This window comes from Equus przewalskii, chromosome 5 (assembly GCF_037783145.1).
Source record: "Equus przewalskii isolate Varuska chromosome 5, EquPr2, whole genome shotgun sequence".
Classification (NCBI taxonomy): Eukaryota; Metazoa; Chordata; class Mammalia; order Perissodactyla; family Equidae; genus Equus; species Equus przewalskii.
This window is the reverse complement of record NC_091835.1, coordinates 74,634,508-74,651,448: the sequence shown is the minus strand read 5'-3', so window position 1 is coordinate 74,651,448 and position 16,941 is coordinate 74,634,508. Positions and strand designations below refer to the sequence as shown.

General features: G+C 44.5%; 1 protein-coding gene across 3 annotated transcripts; it reads right to left on the bottom strand.

The window, feature by feature from the left end:
* Nucleotides 1–4: 4 nt before the first annotated feature.
* On the bottom strand, nt 5–15,921 carry RAB5B (RAB5B, member RAS oncogene family). Of its 3 annotated transcripts, none has more exons than XM_008534176.2 (6): nt 15,720–15,921; nt 5,496–5,758; nt 3,986–4,137; nt 3,593–3,715; nt 2,945–3,038; nt 5–2,609 (listed from the first exon to the last, which is right to left on the bottom strand). In XM_008534176.2, exons 2-6 carry the CDS (start codon nt 5,656–5,658, stop codon nt 2,494–2,496), a joined length of 648 nt encoding a protein of 215 aa, XP_008532398.1. In that variant the 5' UTR covers nt 5,659–5,758; nt 15,720–15,921; the 3' UTR covers nt 5–2,493. The 3 variants fall into 3 exon arrangements, with proteins under 3 accessions (XP_008532398.1, XP_070477716.1, XP_070477717.1); XM_070621615.1 differs by having other exon boundaries at nt 15,520–15,803; XM_070621616.1 differs by lacking the exon at nt 15,720–15,921 and adding an exon at nt 15,257–15,369.
* Nucleotides 15,922–16,941: the final 1,020 nt, after the last annotated feature.

The window sequence follows — 16,941 nt, the reverse complement described above, 5'->3', positions numbered from 1 at the left end:
ACACTTTTCTTTTTTTTTTTCCTTTTTTACTTACATTAAATACATCGGTAAATCAGCAGTCGCATTCTGTTACCACGATTGTTATGTTGGGAGAGGAAGAAAGGGGAAAAAAGGCAAATGCTTTCTTAAAAGCAAAAAAAAAAAAAAAGGGACACCCCCTCTTAAAAAAAATGATTTGAAGAAAAAAATGAAGAGCTGGGAAATAAAAACTAAGATCCCCAAGCCCAACAGAGCTCAAAGGAAAGCAGACGAGCTGGTAGGAAGTAGAAGGAAGGCAGCAGATAGGCCCAGAAGCTAAGGCCAATCCTGTTCCTAAGGGGGTTGCGGAGGCAAGAAGCTGGAGAAATGGTTTCCCAGCCCCAAGGCAACGAAGCATCTTCACTCCTGCTCCACGGGGAAAGCTGCGCAGAGAAAGAACTCCATTTCTAAGAGACTTAAGAGAGCAGCCGTCCTAGTTCTTCCACTGGTAAGAATGCAATGGGTACTGTTAGGGGCTAGTGGGTGCTGGGAAAGGAAGGGAAAAAGGTATGTGTATTTCAGGGCCACAGGAACTAAGGCTGCCCCTGGAAAAGGAAGGGAATTGAGATCTAAGTGGAAGAACCTACACTGGGTCCTTCAGAATCTCAGCTTCATGGATTTCTCAGCTGCTCTGGGACGGAAGGCAGTCTGCAAGCCAAAAGGGCAGAAAGATTCCAATCCTAGGTCACTGGGGCCTTTCCTATCTTACTTCCTCCAATTTTCCCAAAACTCTGGGCTGGAACAAGAAGGAATTTAGAGTTCTCTCTTGCCTTGATGGCTTCCAAAAGACATCCTAAAATACCTAATGAGGGATGTGAAGAGAGGCTAGAGATTTAGGAAGGACCAAAGTCCTCTGGTGATGTGAGACAGCTGTGAGGGACCTTCAGTGCCAGATGTTCCCTGTGCACAGGAACAGCTGTTTTGATATGAGGGGGCCACAAGTAGACCTGTGGTAGAGCCCCTAGTGGTACATGGATTAAACTACTGGTTACATGGGGGATGGGTATGGGGATAAGCATAGACGGACTAAACTGACGATACTAACACAGGAGAAAAGAAATAGAGCATGATGGGAGGTGGGGGACAGAACAGACTGTACAGTGGGAATAAAGATCATACCTATTTACAGGGAAGTAGAAAAGACATGGTAATGGGTGGATCAAACTAAATGTGAACCTGGGAAAGGACAGAAAACTCCTCCCTCTGGTCTGACTCCTCTTTGTTCCCCTACCTTGGCCCGTGCTATCCTGAGACCACTCTCCAGTTGCTTGGTTAATTCCCCAGGAAAGGCAAACCTACACCCAAGAGCTAGGTTGGCAAGAATATAGGTTAAGAATCAGAATTGGAGGAAGCTAGCAGTGGAGATTGGGCTTGAGTAGCTGCCACTGGTCCTGTTCTCTACAGCCCGTCCCAAACCTTATGTATACCTCGGATTCCATTTAAAAAGGTGAGAGGGCAGGTAAATCAATCAAAACCCCCATAAAACAAGTATCCCAACCAAACTACCATCAATTAAAGTGCAAACTGCAGGGAATATAGTGGCTGGGGCTGAGACCATCTAAGGGCCAGAGAGAAAAAAAATGCATATGTATAAATCAGAGGATGGATGACAGAAACTGGTTCCTCCTCTGATTAGATCACAGCAGAGCCAAAGATGCAGGCAACCAGTGAAGATTCTTTGGAGGACTCTGGGGTCCAGAGTCTCCCCCACTATGGGGGAGAAGCTACCTAAGAGGCTGGGTGAGGGGAAACTAGGTCTTGGAAGAGTTCTGGAGTCACAGATGACACTGCATCTCCACCTCCGCCCAGTTGGCTAACAACACAACTCCCAGCTGGTGTCCAAGAGCTTGCCTTCCCATTCTCACCTCTACCTAGAAACATCCTCCACAAGGCCAACTCATGGATACTGCAGTGTTTTCAAATATGGGAAACACCAACCAAATAAAAACAAAAGGGAAATGTTTCCTTACTCCCTCTTGCTCTGAGCCTTACTCTCCCCCAGGGCCCTTAATGTGACTGAACTGGAGACCTCCTTCCTCAGTTCCTGGCTTCACCACCTTCTCCATCCTGGGGAGAGGAGGAAAAGGGGATCAAGAACAGGGATTGACCAAAAGCAGAAGGGGAAGGGGCAGGAGACAAAAATGTTTTCTGAAAAAATGGGGAGGAGGAGGAAAGATAAGTAGGTCACTGTTTTGCACCTATAATACAAAGTGAAGAAAGTTTGTTTTGGAAGGTAAGTCCTGGGGGATCTGACCCCCAAACCCCAGAGTAGGGGTAGGAGGCCAGTGGCAACAGCTGCCTGGTGTTGGTTGCTGAAGCGTTAAAAAGTGCCATGACGGAGCTGTCAGGAGGCAGCCCTTGGGAGCCAGGGCTCAGTGTGCTGTTACCGTAGGGGCTGTGTGCTGAGGGGTGGGGATGGAGGTTATTTCTTAGCTCTCGTGCTAGCTCCATACTTGGTTGCTGCTAGCCACCCCCTCAGTTGCTACAACACTGGCTCTTGTTCTGCTGGGACTGCTCATGGAGATCCACACCCCGGCTTCGGCCTGCTGCACCCCCTGGATTCTGGGGTTCACTCTTTGGCAACTTCTTAGCTAAAGATAAAAAGAGAAAGGAACAAAGTATGGTAGATTTTACTCATCCCCCCAAAAGACTATTGGGTGGGGGAGAATTAGGGAGGAAAGGAGAAATGTGAGAAATTAAAAGAATGTTCTGAAGAGGGGAGGGTTCACTGTTTGTAAACTACATTGAAGTCAGGGAGGTTCAAGCTGTAAACAAAGGATGGAGGTCACAATGGAAAGTTAAGGTACTTCCATACCTAAAGTTTTCACGAGAAGAGACACTCCCATCCATCCTTATGACTTGGGTTAGTGATCTTGCCTAGAGGCAAGGGAAGACAATGAAGACCTCAAGGCTGCTGTGACCTTACCTATTGCCAGGAAGAGGTCGTTCACGTTCATAGCTGTCTTGGCTGAAGTCTCCATAAACAATAAACTGTTGTCATCTGCATACGCCTGGGCCTCCTGCAAGGTGTGGGGTATACTGGCACTTAGAATGTAGGGTAGGAACAAGTATTGCCTTTCCACTCCCTTGTAGCACCACCTGGCAATATGCTAGGTTCCCTCCCCTTAATTGTCCCTCTGAGCCAGGTGGCCCTGGACTCATATTTTGATGACGACTCCCTCAAGGATAACTCATGGTTTAGACCACTTAATCCAACAAACAGATGTGAAGAATCTTAATTATGGGGGAGAAGGTAAGTTGGTTGGGGATTTTGGGTTCTGACACTTGAAGAGTCCCTTACCTCAAATTCAATTGCTCCCTCCTTCCTGTTTCACACTGGTACCCCCACAGCTGGTACTCCCCTACCCCTCTGCTCTGGAATTTTCTTCTGACTCCTCTAAAATCTCCTGGCTGTCATTAGGGTCACAGTGTTGCTGTATTTAACTTGGTGCAGAACTGGGGAATGAGATGATGAAAGTCCTCAGATGAGGTTTTCAGAGAGGACAGGTTTGGAAAAAAGAGGTCCCAAACACAGAGAGAGTGTGTTAGAGAGGGACTCTGTAGGCCATCTTACTTCATACTCCACCATGCGCTTGTTGGCCAGGTCAGCTTTGTTCCCTGCCAGGGCAATAACGATGCTAGGACTGGCCTGTCGCTGTAGTTCCTTTACCCATGTCTTTGCTCGAGCGAAGGTTTCCTAGGAAAACATGAGGAAGAGAATGGGTGGGCTGGAATGATTGCCAATCTAGGCCCATTACCTTCAAAACCTAGCCTCAAAACTCACCTCTTCTAGGTGGCCATCCCTCACTGAAACCACCTGTCTCTGATCATTCATTACCTCTGTCTTCTCAGCACTTGGAAGCATAATTTGTACTCTTATTTTGCTATTTCAAGAACTGGTTTTCTCTTTCCCACCTAATTTAATTCCTATAAATAAAAGCAAGGATAATCTTCTCAGCTCACTTACCTGATTAGTAATGTCATAAACCACAATTGCAGCTTGGGCACCTCTGTAGTACATAGGGGCCAAGCTATGGTATCGCTCCTGCCCAGCTGTGTCCCAGATCTCAAACTTGACTGTTGTGTCATCTAGACAGACAGACTGGGTGAGGAAGGCCGCTATGGATGAGAGAATGAAGGAGAAGAAGTTGTAAGTGGGAGGATGAATGGGAACATCCCACCGCCCTTCAAAATATCTCCACTCTCAGCCTAAGACCACTTATGGCCCAGGCCATTCAGCTACAGGAAAAGGTTTAATGATCTCTTTCTTATATATAGGTCCTGGAACCAGGATTAAGACTGCTCTTAGCTAAGTCCTTCCTACCAGAAGTTTCTCTAGCTAAAGAATGGGGGCACCTCATAAACTATGAGGGATAGAAAGAACTGCCACTTATACCAGAGTCATCCCTTTTCTAACCAAAACAGGAATAAGAGATAATGACAGAGATAATAAGCTTCAGATAAAAGTCACATCAAGAACTGATTAGAAGATTTTAAAGCTTGAAGGGAGGTCCCACCATTATCAATATTATTTGGCTGTTACTTTTTCATATAATCTGCTGATCCAAGAACACCACATTTCCAAAGTGACTAGTAAAAGCGAGGAAGGAGTAACATGGGAGTTCTCATAAAAGATTCTTTATTGAATTAGCACACTATTTGGGGGGTAGTGACAGGGAAAAGGCTGCAAAAGTGGGAAAGGTAAATGCTCTTTAGCTTTTGTATTTGGTTCCGGCCTCTATTTTACCAGATATGTGCACCAGAATCATCTAAGGAGCTTTTCCAAACATACATGTCTACACTGCCACCAACCTCATTCTACCTCCAATACTAATCCGTAGATTTAAGGTAGAGCCCAAGCATACATCGGATGAAAATGTTCCCCTGGTGATTCCGATGTACATCTTTTTTTTAAAAGATTTTTTTTATTTTTCCTTTTTTTCCCCAAAGACCCCCAGTACATAGTTGTATATATTTTTTTTAGTTGTGGGTCCTTCTAGTTGTGGCATGTGGGATGCTGCCTCAGCGTGGCCTGATGAGCGGTGCCATGTCCGTGCCCAAGATCCGAACAGCAAAACCCTGGGCTGCAGAAGCGGAGTGCGCGAACTCAACTACTCGGCCACAGGGATGGCCTCTGATGTACATCTTTGATTACGAGTCCCTGCTCCAAACCAATTCTGCTCAAGATGACACTCAAATGAATTCCATTGGGATTAAGATGACAGTGGGAGGAGAAAGAAAGGCTGAGATAAAAATTAGTGATTTTCTTGGTGTGCAAAGGTGAACCTTTCTAACTTTCTTCCAGGAAGCAAGAGAATGAACATATACTTGCTTTTGGGCATTATGGCAATTTTTCCTGTTTTATAAAGGATTTCCATTACGAGGAGCTAAGAGGGCCAACTCCAAAATCAGGTCCCTAGATCTCCCTTCAAAAGCCGTACTAAGCATTGAACCTCTTCCTTCCCTGAGGTACTCACCTCCAATGGTGCTCTCTTGGTACTCATGGAACTGCCCTTTGACAAATCGTAACACCAGGCTAGACTTCCCCACTGCAGATTCACCCAGCAGGACCAATTTGAACTGGCATATTTTGCTGGCCTGGGGCTGCCCATTGGGCCTGGCTGTGCTTCTGCTAGTCATGGCCAGATTATCAGAGTGGGAAAGGGTGGAGGGAGGGGGATGCCACAAAGCGGCAAAGGGGGGAGGGGGGAGGGGAGGGGACTTCCAGGCTTCAACAGTCCTGCAAGAAAAAAAGTGGGTAAAATTAAACACAGGGCCATTGCAGCTGCAATCACTTTTTAGAGAAAGGATAGAATCTCTTCATTTCTTTGCTCCTATGAGGACTTAACTCAAAATTATCCCCTTTTTTTTTTTTTTAAAGCTTCAGTGCATGGTTGTGTACCCTAGTTGTTTTTAGTTCTCTATGTGAGCCGTCCCAGTATGACAACTGACAGACAGCTGGTGTGGTTCCACGACCAGGAAAATGAACCTGGGCCACGGCAGTGAGAGCACTGAATCTTAACCACTAGACCACCAGGGCTGGCTCCAAAATCATCTATTTAAAAAAATGTATTAAAAAAAAAAACATTAAAAGTTTACACCACTGAGAGGGTCCCAGGCAGCTGACACTTAGTGCTAAGAGTGGAGAATAGTAAAATAAGAACTGCCTCTGGGGTAGAGTTTGCCCTACCGTATAATCCCTAACTGCCAAGAGAGCTGAAATGCAAACACTAAAAACTGCGTAAGAGCTTTTAATCTCCCACCAGGTCCCCACCAGCTCTTCAAAAACAGCAAATTGACGAATTTTTAGTGGGCCTGAAGAACACACAGATCCACGCCCATAAGTACCCTAGATCCCCAGTATCTCCTCGGTATCTTGGTGCTATGCTCCCCCCCTCCCCATTTTTTTCTAGCTTTCAAAATGAGAGATTCACCCCAGAGGTATGGGGTAAGAGTCACTCTTCCTTAGCGTACAGGGGTAGCTCAGTCTTCTTGACATTCCTGAAAAGCTAACCAGGGTCCAATTGCCAGACAACTTATCTTTTCTCATTTCTTGTCAAAGCTGAGTAGAGAAACACAACCAACAGACCACATTCAGTATCAACTCCTTCACTTAGCTCCCGCCACCTCTGCTGTGTGAAAGTCTATTACATCTAAGAGTCAGTAGGCTTGACCTACTCTCAACTTGCAGCTGTCTTCCTGGTGCTTAGGGATTAGATTACCCTCCACACCGAACAGGCCTAACAGCTGTAACCCTCCAAATTAGAGGTGGAGAAAGGTGTACCTTCTAAACACATGCAGGAGTCTCCAGAGGATGTTATGGGGATAAGTCTTCAAGCAATATGTATATGATGAAAGAATAAACTGAACCACCTTTCTGCCTTCCAAGAAGCTATGAAAGCTGGTGGTGGTGGAGACAGAGAAGTTGAGACTTTGAGAGTCTAATCATTCAAACCTGAATATATTTCATCATCCTGACTCTGAGGGGAAAGGAACTATGAGATTCAAAGAAGAATTAGCATGTAAAACCTCTCTCCAAAACCCAAGCACTGCTTGGGTTGTACTTTGCTTGTTCAAACTAATCTTTCCTTCTCCAAGGTTAATCCTAGTGACCCCACAAACATCATACTCTATGGCATATATGGTGAAACATTATTTTGTCATTAAAGCAAGTTGCTTTGGAGTCAAATCAGGGTTAAAAATCTCTGCAATCCTAGTAAAAACATAAAAGACAGTAAAATCATAGAGGAGGCAGTGCAGAGGAACAAAGGCCATGGAATCCAATTCACTGGGTTTATTTTAAAGTTGTGCTCACTAGCTGTGAAACTTTGGGCAAGATACTACATCTATGCATTTGTTTCCTCATCTGTAAAATGGGATAACAGCCTTATGAGCACCTACTTCATAAAGTTGTTGTGAGGAATAAATAAGATAATACATACAAAGAACTTAAGTATTTGACAAAAAGTGCTAAATGATCAAGCTACTAATTTCATTATTAATATGACATCAAGAAAATTTCTCTGCTTGAGCCTTACCTTCCACCTTTTTAAAATGGAATAGCTACGTCATAGAGTGACTATGACAAGTGAAAGATGTATTTAGCATAGTGCTAATAAATAATAAGATAGATATTGTCATTTAGTGGCCTTGATTCATAGAAAAGATCAGTTTAATATATTAAAGTATATCTCAGTACTAGTTGTTATTAATATATTCCTAAAAAGCAGCCATGATATGAAAGAGGTAGAGGAAAAAACAGAAAAAACAAACGTAAAGAGGAAGTTAACAGAGGAATGAGATAGAAGTGAGAATTTAGAAAAGTCCCAAAGTAGACTACATTAATGCAGGAATGTAACAAATCACTCTGATCCTACTGGGAATTTTGTAGTCTCCTAGGCCAGAGTCCTAAGAATTCAGATACACATGTGCCATTTTGTGATGAAGTTTTCATTGGTCTATGATGAAATGATAAAAATAAAGATTATATAGCAAGTTTGTCTTAAAGCTAAATTTATTCAATTTAAAAGAACATTCTTTATAACAAGATTTCTAACTTCTCACTTTCTTAGCATCAATTTTCTCTCAAAGGTAAGTACATATATTGCGTGGGAAAACCTCTAAGACCTATTGTTAAGTTAAGGAAAAAAAAAAGTTGGGGCCAGCCCAGTGGCATAGTGGTTAAGTTCACACACACCACTTCAGCAGCCTAGGGTTTGCAGGTTTGGATCCTGGGTGCGGACCTAGCACCGCTTGTCAAGCCATGGTGTGGTGACATCCTACATAAAACAGAGGAAGACTGCCACAGATGCTAGCTCAGCAACAATCCTCCTCAAGCAAAAAGAGGAAGATTGGCCCTGGAAGATTGGCAACAGATGTTAGCTCAGGGCCAATCTTCCTCACCAAAAAAAAAAAAAAAAGAAAAAAAAAGTTAGAGAACCAAACACATGATTGGATCATATTTCTGTAAAACAAAACAAAATCCTACATAGAGAAAGGTATGGAAGGATACACACCTATCTGTTAACAATACCTCTGAGGAGAGTGGGATTGACAAGGGCAGTATGTGAAGGATTCATATTTTTTCATTCTACGTAATTCTTTTTTAACAGGAAATGTATATTTTAAAAGTTTTTAAAATAACTTTCTTAACAGCCCAGGGTTCGTCGGTTCAGATCCCGGGTGCAGGCATGGCACTGCTTGGCAAGCCATGCTGTGGCAGGCGTCCCACATATAAAGTAGAGGAAGATGGGCACAGATGTTAGCTCAGGGCCAGTCTTCCTCAGCAAAAAAAAAAAAAAAGAGGAGGATTGGCAGTAGTTAGCTCAGGGCTAATCTTCCTCAAAAACAAAACAAACTTTTTAAAATGCTTTTAAAAAATAATATTGTTGATAGGCAGTAGTCAACTTTCTAAATATCCTTATGTGGATCAATAAAAACCCCAAAATTTAAATTAATTGGTTCATGAAATCCAAAATTCTGGGAACCAGTACTGCAAGAATCAGTATTAACTAGCTTCTTAACCACTAGTCATAGTTCTTTAGCTCTTTTCATCCTCAAACCGTTAGAGCAGTGTTTCTCAAACTGTGGGCTGTAACCCAACAGTGACCTTGAAATCACTTGGTGGATCATGATCAGTGTATTAAAAAAAAGAACAAAAAATACCAAGTGTTGCAAATAATATGCATTAAGAATCATTCTTTGTAACAAGATTTCTAACTTCTCACTTTCTTAGCATCAATTTTCTCTCAAAGGTAAATACATATATTGCATGAGAAAACCTCTAAGACCTAATGCTAAGTTAAGGGGAAAAAAAAAAAGTTGGGACCAGTCCAGTGGCATAGCAGTTAAGTTCGCACACTCTGCTTCAGCAAAGTTCGCACACTTCACTTGTGTATGTATGTACACACACTGAGTCATCACGTAAAATGGTTTTGTAATGAGTTGTGATCAAAAAAAGTTTAAAAAGTAGTGCTTTGGAGAGGCCTGACACTGAAAGATGGGTTGGTAGGGAGGGGAGGAAGTCCAGTCTCTGACCATAGGCTATGGTTACTACTAAAGCACTTCTAGATGAAATTAAGATGAGGGCTGAATATAGCTCTCCAGGGGTCAGAGGATTCTCCAACCTGCTGCTAAAGCAATGGAGCAGTTATGAGAGTGGGAAGGCAAACTAGACAGAGGCGGTGCCAGGCAGTGGCAAGGGCTTTGGAATAGGGCAATCCTGAGTTTTAGTCTCTGCTTCTCCAGTTAATCCCCCGTGATCTTAGGCTACTCACTCCCTTTGCCTTTCTGAGCCTCAGCTAGTCCTTATCTATATGGATCTTGGAGGCGGGGATAGGTCAAAGTAGCAAAGAGCAGAATTTGAATTCAATTTGAAAGTTCTGGGTACATTTAAGAAATCTGTTTCTCTTAGGACTTCTCAGCATTTGCGAAGATGAATTATTTTTGAAAACATATTTATGTGCTACTTCATAAACACTGTTTCATAGGAAAAAAGGATAGGCCATCATAACTCTACACTTTAAAACAGAACACAGATGACACAATAGGGGGAAAAACTACAAATGATAAGCTGATCAAGTTTCCTTTAGTTGACATACATATACTCCTAAGAAACAACAGGAAAAGTGATTAGATTCTTCAACTTACTCCCTCACATTTTTATCTATTCCAAAGCATGTGATTCAAGGGGCAGAACACTAAGCCTCAATGTTACTACTCTACAATATGAAAACATGGGAGTTAGAATGGACTGAATTCTCATGGGCAGACACAACACTCTAGGCCTGGGAAAACAGGAGGGAGTTGGGGAAGTGTTAAGATAGGAAAGTCACAGACTCGCTCCGGTTGCAAAGCCCTTGTCACTAATCCCTACAAGATGTAAGTCAAGCCAGAGCCCAGACACGATCAGCAAACCTTCTTGCTACTAAGCAGCCCTGGATTGTCAGATATTAGTAACGACTGGGTTGGAAAAGATTACCTCCCATCCCAATGTGTCACCTCAAGAATATGTCCTATCTTCCCTGTTCACATCAATTGATGAGCTGCCCATCTCTGTGCCTTAATCTTTAATCTAAATGTGTTTATAAGTGTATCATGTTTTTCACACAATAACTAGACTCTCAAAAGATTAGGGGTACAGAAATGAAAATAATATGTATAAGAGTCATTTGATTTCTTTCCTATTCTGGTGGTGATTTTTTTGCTAAGAGTTGACTGTGGGCAAATAATTCATTCAAAGGCAAAAATAAACCACAGCCAGTCAAGTTGGTGTAATGATTATTACCTTCAAACCTGAGGCAAAAAAGGGAGGAGGTTATTTTTCCCTTCATCCTTTCCAGTTCAAAAGGGAAGAAATCAGATTTAACTTCTTAGAAGTGGAGCTCCATGACAATGGCTCATCCAATGACAATCAACTAGGGAGGACTGAGGCTTGACCATGGCATCAGCCCACTGGGGAGAGGGAGAGAGAGGATGGAGGGGCAAGCTCTCCCAGTAGTATGGGGAAATATAAATAGGAAAGATTTCTTAGCCTGCCATTCCCAGCTAGAGCAAGACTCCATTCCTCAGGCCCCCTTCCACTTGGCAGCTTTGAGTTCCTATGCCAACTACATACAAAGCCTCCAGAAGTCTGTCACCTATCAATAGAGACTGAGTGCCAGGTATCTAGCCCCTGGAGTCCAGCCCACTCCCAAATGTCAGCTCTATAAGGTCACTTTGCTAGATAAAAGGCAGTCTAGAGGTCTTCTAGTCCAGTCTCTGTATTTTACATGGAGCAAACTGAGGCAAAGTCAACCAACTTGACAGGTTACCTTGGCAACCATAACTCTGAAGTAAGCAGGAGATTATGAACTGAACTCCAAAGAGGGCACCAGGACAGAAACAAGAGCTTAGACTGGACAGAGTTCTGTCTCTATTTAGTTTAAGTAATTATTTCCTTTGGGGCTAAAAACAAGTTAGGAAGATCCAGGTCTTCCCTGGGAACTGGGATCCAGTTCCATGGCCTTCTAACAGAAGGACTCACTCATTACCATGCCTCTCTAGAAGGTCTTGACCAACCCCGACCAGGACAGTTGCAATAGAAGCAATTCAGTGGAAGATGACAGAGAAACTGGTAACTTTTGCAGGATTCAATGGGCCTTGGAATTAATGTAAGAGATCTACTGAGTAGGGAAGATAGGGCAGAAGCTAGTAAATACCTTCAACTCCCCAACTTTGTTTAGACCCAAAATTGCCAGAATCTTGAACTGACAGTTCCACTATTTGGCTCAGCTCTTTCATCGTGTTGACCCAGTGTTAACCAATGAGTCACTGGCTTAAATGAGAGTCCTTCCACTTCTCCCACTTCTCCCTTATATTTCCCCAAGAGGCAAAAAGCATACTTATCTCTTATCAGCATGGCAGTACAAACTCCTTATTATTGACCTAGGAAAGACTGGAATGCCCTTCCCCACTGCCTGCCTAGCAAACTCCTAAAGTATCTTTAAGGCCACCTCAAACGTCACCTTTTCCGTGAAATTGCAAAATTACCCTCTCACTCCAGCAGAATTCATCACTGATTCCTCCGGGCCCCATACTATTAAGACTGTATTTCTATCACAGCATTTATTACATTATATGAGTTAATTGTGTCTGTCTGCTCTGCTAAACTATCAACTTCTCAGTAAGTGTAACTATTTTTTATGTCATCTTGAATCTCCAGAGCAGAGCACAATGCCTGGTCCCTAAGTAGGTGTTCATTAAATGCTCCCTAAATTAATTAAGACCAAAGCTATCCTGCTTCCCTCCTCCATCTACTCTTCCCCTCCGTGCCATCTGGATAGATTCTTACCCAGTTCCATTTGAGAATGTTTTTAATAGGCCTCAGAGAACCAAATCTCTTCCTTTCTTCTTTGTGATCTCCCTTGGATGGAGGGCCCTCTTGGGACCCAGCCCACAAGGTACTGTTGCAACTCACATGGGCTAACTGCTTTTCCTGTCACCCGTTACTATGCCTCAGATGGCCTAATCACACCGAATATGTGGCCCTCCCACCCTAACACTGAAGCAACTGTGGCTAAAAAACAAAGTTGTCTGAATTTTCAGTTGATGTTAAGTGTTTAAAAAACTTTGGGTCGTTATTTCTATTAATTCCTAAACTTGAGAAACAAGTTAAAAAAAAAAAAAATCATACCACCAGAGCTAAAGGACACTCTGAAAATGTACCCACTGCCTCTAAACAGGAGCTACAGCCTGGCCCAGAAACCTACACACACTGTGCTCACCTGAGTGGCTCCTTGCTCAGCTCAGTTACTGTTCAGTCAATGACTAAATCTTTTATAAAACACTCTTGGGAAGTTGGAGTGTACTGTATATGGATTTAAGGCATCCTTCCTCCTAGAGGCCTGTTGCATTTCCTTATTTTAAGTTAACTGTCTCACACTTTGGTTACTTTCCAATCTGAAATGCCTTAGGATTAGAGAGCAGGCTATGCACTTGCTTCTCCTACTCTCTGCCTCCTCAGAAGTCAAATTTATATCAATGCACACAAACAAGCAAACTACAGGAGAGCAGTCCATGCTTGTGGGCAAAGTAAGACTAGATATCAGGCATGACTTCAAGGGTGATGGGAAAATTCTCTTCTCTAAGTATATTTGTATAACTCCAGATCTATGTTTGAAATTCTGTATTGATAATTCCACTCCTTACTCCCTCTTACGAAGCAGAAACTCTTGGAAGAATTAATACTTTAAGTGACTATTTGGTACTAACACCTTAATATGAAGCAATTCCAGATAGGTCTTGAAGGTAGGCTTTGATTAAGGGGAAGGTGGAAAAGACAAAAGGGATGTACAGAAGAAAGGGATAGGATACCACCAAGATGTAGAAAATGGCAAAGCCTAGAAAAGATTAAGCACACATACACACACACCCTACACAATATTTCCAAGACTGGCTTTGCAGGAGAGAAAATAAACGCTCCTGAGGGGACATCGAGGTTTCCGAGGGTACTGTACAAAGGCCGGGCACATTAGAGGGTTTCTAAAGCCAAGAAGGTCAAATTCAATTAATAAGGTAGTAGTATGAAATGTCCCAGCTGTAGTGAGGTTTAGAGGAAAACCAATTTCAAATCCAGAGAAACTTCGGAGCTTCTCCTATCACTATAGAGAGACAGATACAGGTGCCCCCTGGAGAATCACCTTCTTCTTTTGGGATAATGAAAGGAGGGTCATATAATCTGAACATGCAGAAGGCAGAGGTCTCAAATTCCTCACTTCAGCAGAGATGCCAATAATTCTCCCAAGCAAAATGATTCACTTTAACATTTGTTTCCTGCTCATAAAAGAGAAAAAAGTTTTGGCCATCTATATGGACATTTCCTAGGATACTCAGTGCACAACTGGGGTGTGTGTGTGTGTTCAAGGAGGTGAGAGATAAGCCAGAATAGAGCTCTCTATCAGTTGAATTTGATAGAAGCAAGACAAAATGAACCGTGAAAGGAGCACAATAAATAACAGAGTATCATCCCAGAAGGGAAAACCGTGAAAAGAATGAGAAACCAGAGTTTGGTGAGAACATGAACACAGAATGGCCTTTGGTGGCACATCCCCCAAAGCGAAGCAAGATTATTCCCATCTGCTGTCTCTTATCTCTGACCTTTCTGGATGAAATATAATGAGTGAGGTATATGTGGGAGGATTAACACTTTCTACACTTCTGTACGGCTTGAATATTTAAAAATATGTGAATATTACCTTTGTAATTAAGAAGAAATGTAGTTATAAAATACAGTGGTATAAAAGGGAAAAAGGAGGATGTAAAATAAGAGAAAATGCAATAAGCTCCCATCTCTGGGGGACAAAGAAGGTCAGCAAACCACTAAAAATATATGGGAGGAGGGGACTCCTGTCCCTTGGTTATCCAGCTTCCTTTTCTCTACTCACCCCCTACCCAAGTGCCTCGCTGTTTGACCCAACTTTCTAACAGCACAGAAACCTGGGCACCTAAAGAAATAGACAAAGAACAGAGGTGATGCCAACCTTCTGAATGGAATTTCTCATTCTTCCCCAAATCCCTTCCTTAGTGATATCACCTCATAGTTCCAGGCTTGGTTCCACCCAACCTTCACCTGCCTGGGAAATACCCAAGTCTAAGTCCCACAAAAGTTTCACCAACTGTGGTCAGAAGATCTCTTGATGGCTGGGGATCTCTGAGCCCCTTTGCAGTGCAGATAATGAAATCGCTGACTGCCCACTTCTAAGGTCCGAGATACAGTATCCACTATAGACCATATTATTAAGTGGGAAAGAAACAGACAAACGTCCCTCAAATCCAGGTTCTTAGCTTTTTCACAGGACATGAAACAGTGGGTAAGAGAAACACAGAGACTGCAGCCAAAGTGTAGGGGCTGAGTCTGGAACAGCCAACAGTCACAGAAAAAAAATTTACATTTGTCTTCACTGGCTACCCTGGGAGTACCAAAAAACTTCAAGTCACCACATCTCAACACGAATGCGAACAAAAGAGCGGGTACTCCCAAGACCCAGAGCCTCCAGCCCACCCTTCAGCATTCCCAGAAGCTCCCATAACTGACACCAGGCCCTGCTTCCATTTCCCCAACTACCTCAGCCTTCTAGATCAGGGAAGCTTCCTTCGTTTGCCCCAGTTCTCCCTCACTGAACACAAACCCCTCTCGGCTCAACTCTGGGGCGTAGTTATTTTTATAATAGTCACTTTCCCCGAAAAGAATGCCTCTTACCCAGCTAAGAACCCTTCTCAGGCCCTTCCCATCAGACACCTCAGGGAGCCCCAGCCCAGCTGCCCTCGGGGCCGGGCGTCAGGTCTGACCCCTCCGCACCTCCCGACAAATGGGCTTACCTCACCGCCGCCCCGTCCCTTCCCCAGCTCCTCCCTCTTCGGCGCTGCTCAATGAGGCCTGCCCCTGCCCTCCCACCAGCCCCGGGCCTCCGGCGCCGGCCCCAGCCCGGCAGCCCACAGAACCCGGCCGCCTCCCGGACTCACCAACTTTGGGCTCCCAGCCCGCCCGGCCCCCTCCTCAGCGCCCCCATTAGGCCTGCCGGGGCCCGGCCCCCTTCTCCCCTCTCCAGTGGGCCGCTCTAACCCCTCGCGGAGGCCCAGACCCGCCTCTGCTCTCGGGCCAGGCCGCTCTCCTCTCCCGGGCGCATCCGCCCCCGCCCCTGCGGGCTCCATCAGCCCGGTACCTGGGGCTTCGTCTCCCCCGTCGGGCCCAAGCCTGTGTCGAACAGACAAACAGCTGCGGCTCAACCAAACCCTCCTGCCCCTCCTCCTCCCCCTCGCCCTGGGCGGGGGCCCCAGCCAATAGCACGATTACCCGCCTACCACCAAGGGTGGGCTACATGAACCCTAATCCGCCAATCCTGTGAAGAAAGGCGGGTCTCTTTCGGAGCTGTCACCAACGAATACTAGCAAGGGACTCGACAGGCGGGGCCACAGACCAATAAGGAGAGGGAACCCTTGAAGATGGACGGGATGAGGAGCCATTAAAGAGCGAGCTCCCCGAGAGAGGGGGCGGTACACTGTTGACAGGCGTATATATAAACCAATAAAATCTCGACACCCTCATGACCCCGCCTTTTGACTCATAAACATCTAATCAGGTGAGTAATGGAGGCGGGTCAAAGGGAAACTTTAACCAGTACTGCGAAAATTCGGGACTTGAGTGGCAGGCAAGGCGGGATTGAAAGAAGCCTTAGGCAGGCCGCTGCTGACCTTCGCCCCTCCCCTGGATTTGGCGGGGGCTGCCTCTAGCGCCCCGCCCTCTATGACAAATTCGCGGGCGAGAAGGGAAATACCTCTCCCGGAGACCCGGCGCCCGGGAATTTAAGTAGCCATCACGTCGGTGCTTCCTCCTTTTAGTGGGGCCTCAGAGGACAGGAGTCTTTGGGGTGATCAGTGACGGTCTGAGATGTTTTTTGGCGGGGTGGGAGAATGGCAACTCCATGAAGCAGTAGCTTGCGGAGGCTTTTAGCCCCTCATAATAATTTTTCATACAATTGACATAGTCCGAATCATATGCAAATGTGAATAAAATATCTTTAGAAAAGTTCGCTGTTTGTGATATGCAAAAGAAGGGAAAACGACGAGCTTAGTGGGAAATGCAGTGTCAAGGTGAATTCCCATGGAGCCCATTCCCAACCACACTGCTGCTTCTAAGCGCTTCCTAACATTGAAATTCTGTAACTGCCGCCTTGTATGTATGTGTATGTGGGGTGTGTGTGTGTGTGTTGTCGGGGACGGGGTAGATGCAGGGTTATGGGGAAAGTGAAGTAGGAAATACCTAGGCTTTCAGTTTCCCCAGCTGTAATAGGGGCATTATCCCAACTGCATCATAGAGGCAAAATGGGGTAGGGTGGGTAGCTCTGCAGAGAGAGATTAGGAAAAGTGGAGGTCTGAAACCAATTA

Excerpts from the sequence above, each read along its gene's own strand:
- RAB5B (XM_070621615.1), bottom strand. The coding sequence starts at position 15,566 with ATGGGGGCGCTGAGGAGGGGGCCGGGCGGGCTGGGAGCCCAAAGTTG. Across the intron at positions 5,759-15,519 it reads GGGCTGGGAGCCCAAAGTTG|GACTGTTGAAGCCTGGAAGT; the intron begins GTGAGTCCGGGA and ends TTTTTCTTGCAG. Across the intron at positions 4,138-5,495 it reads CCAAGAGAGCACCATTGGAG|CGGCCTTCCTCACCCAGTCT; the intron begins GTGAGTACCTCA and ends TCTCATCCATAG.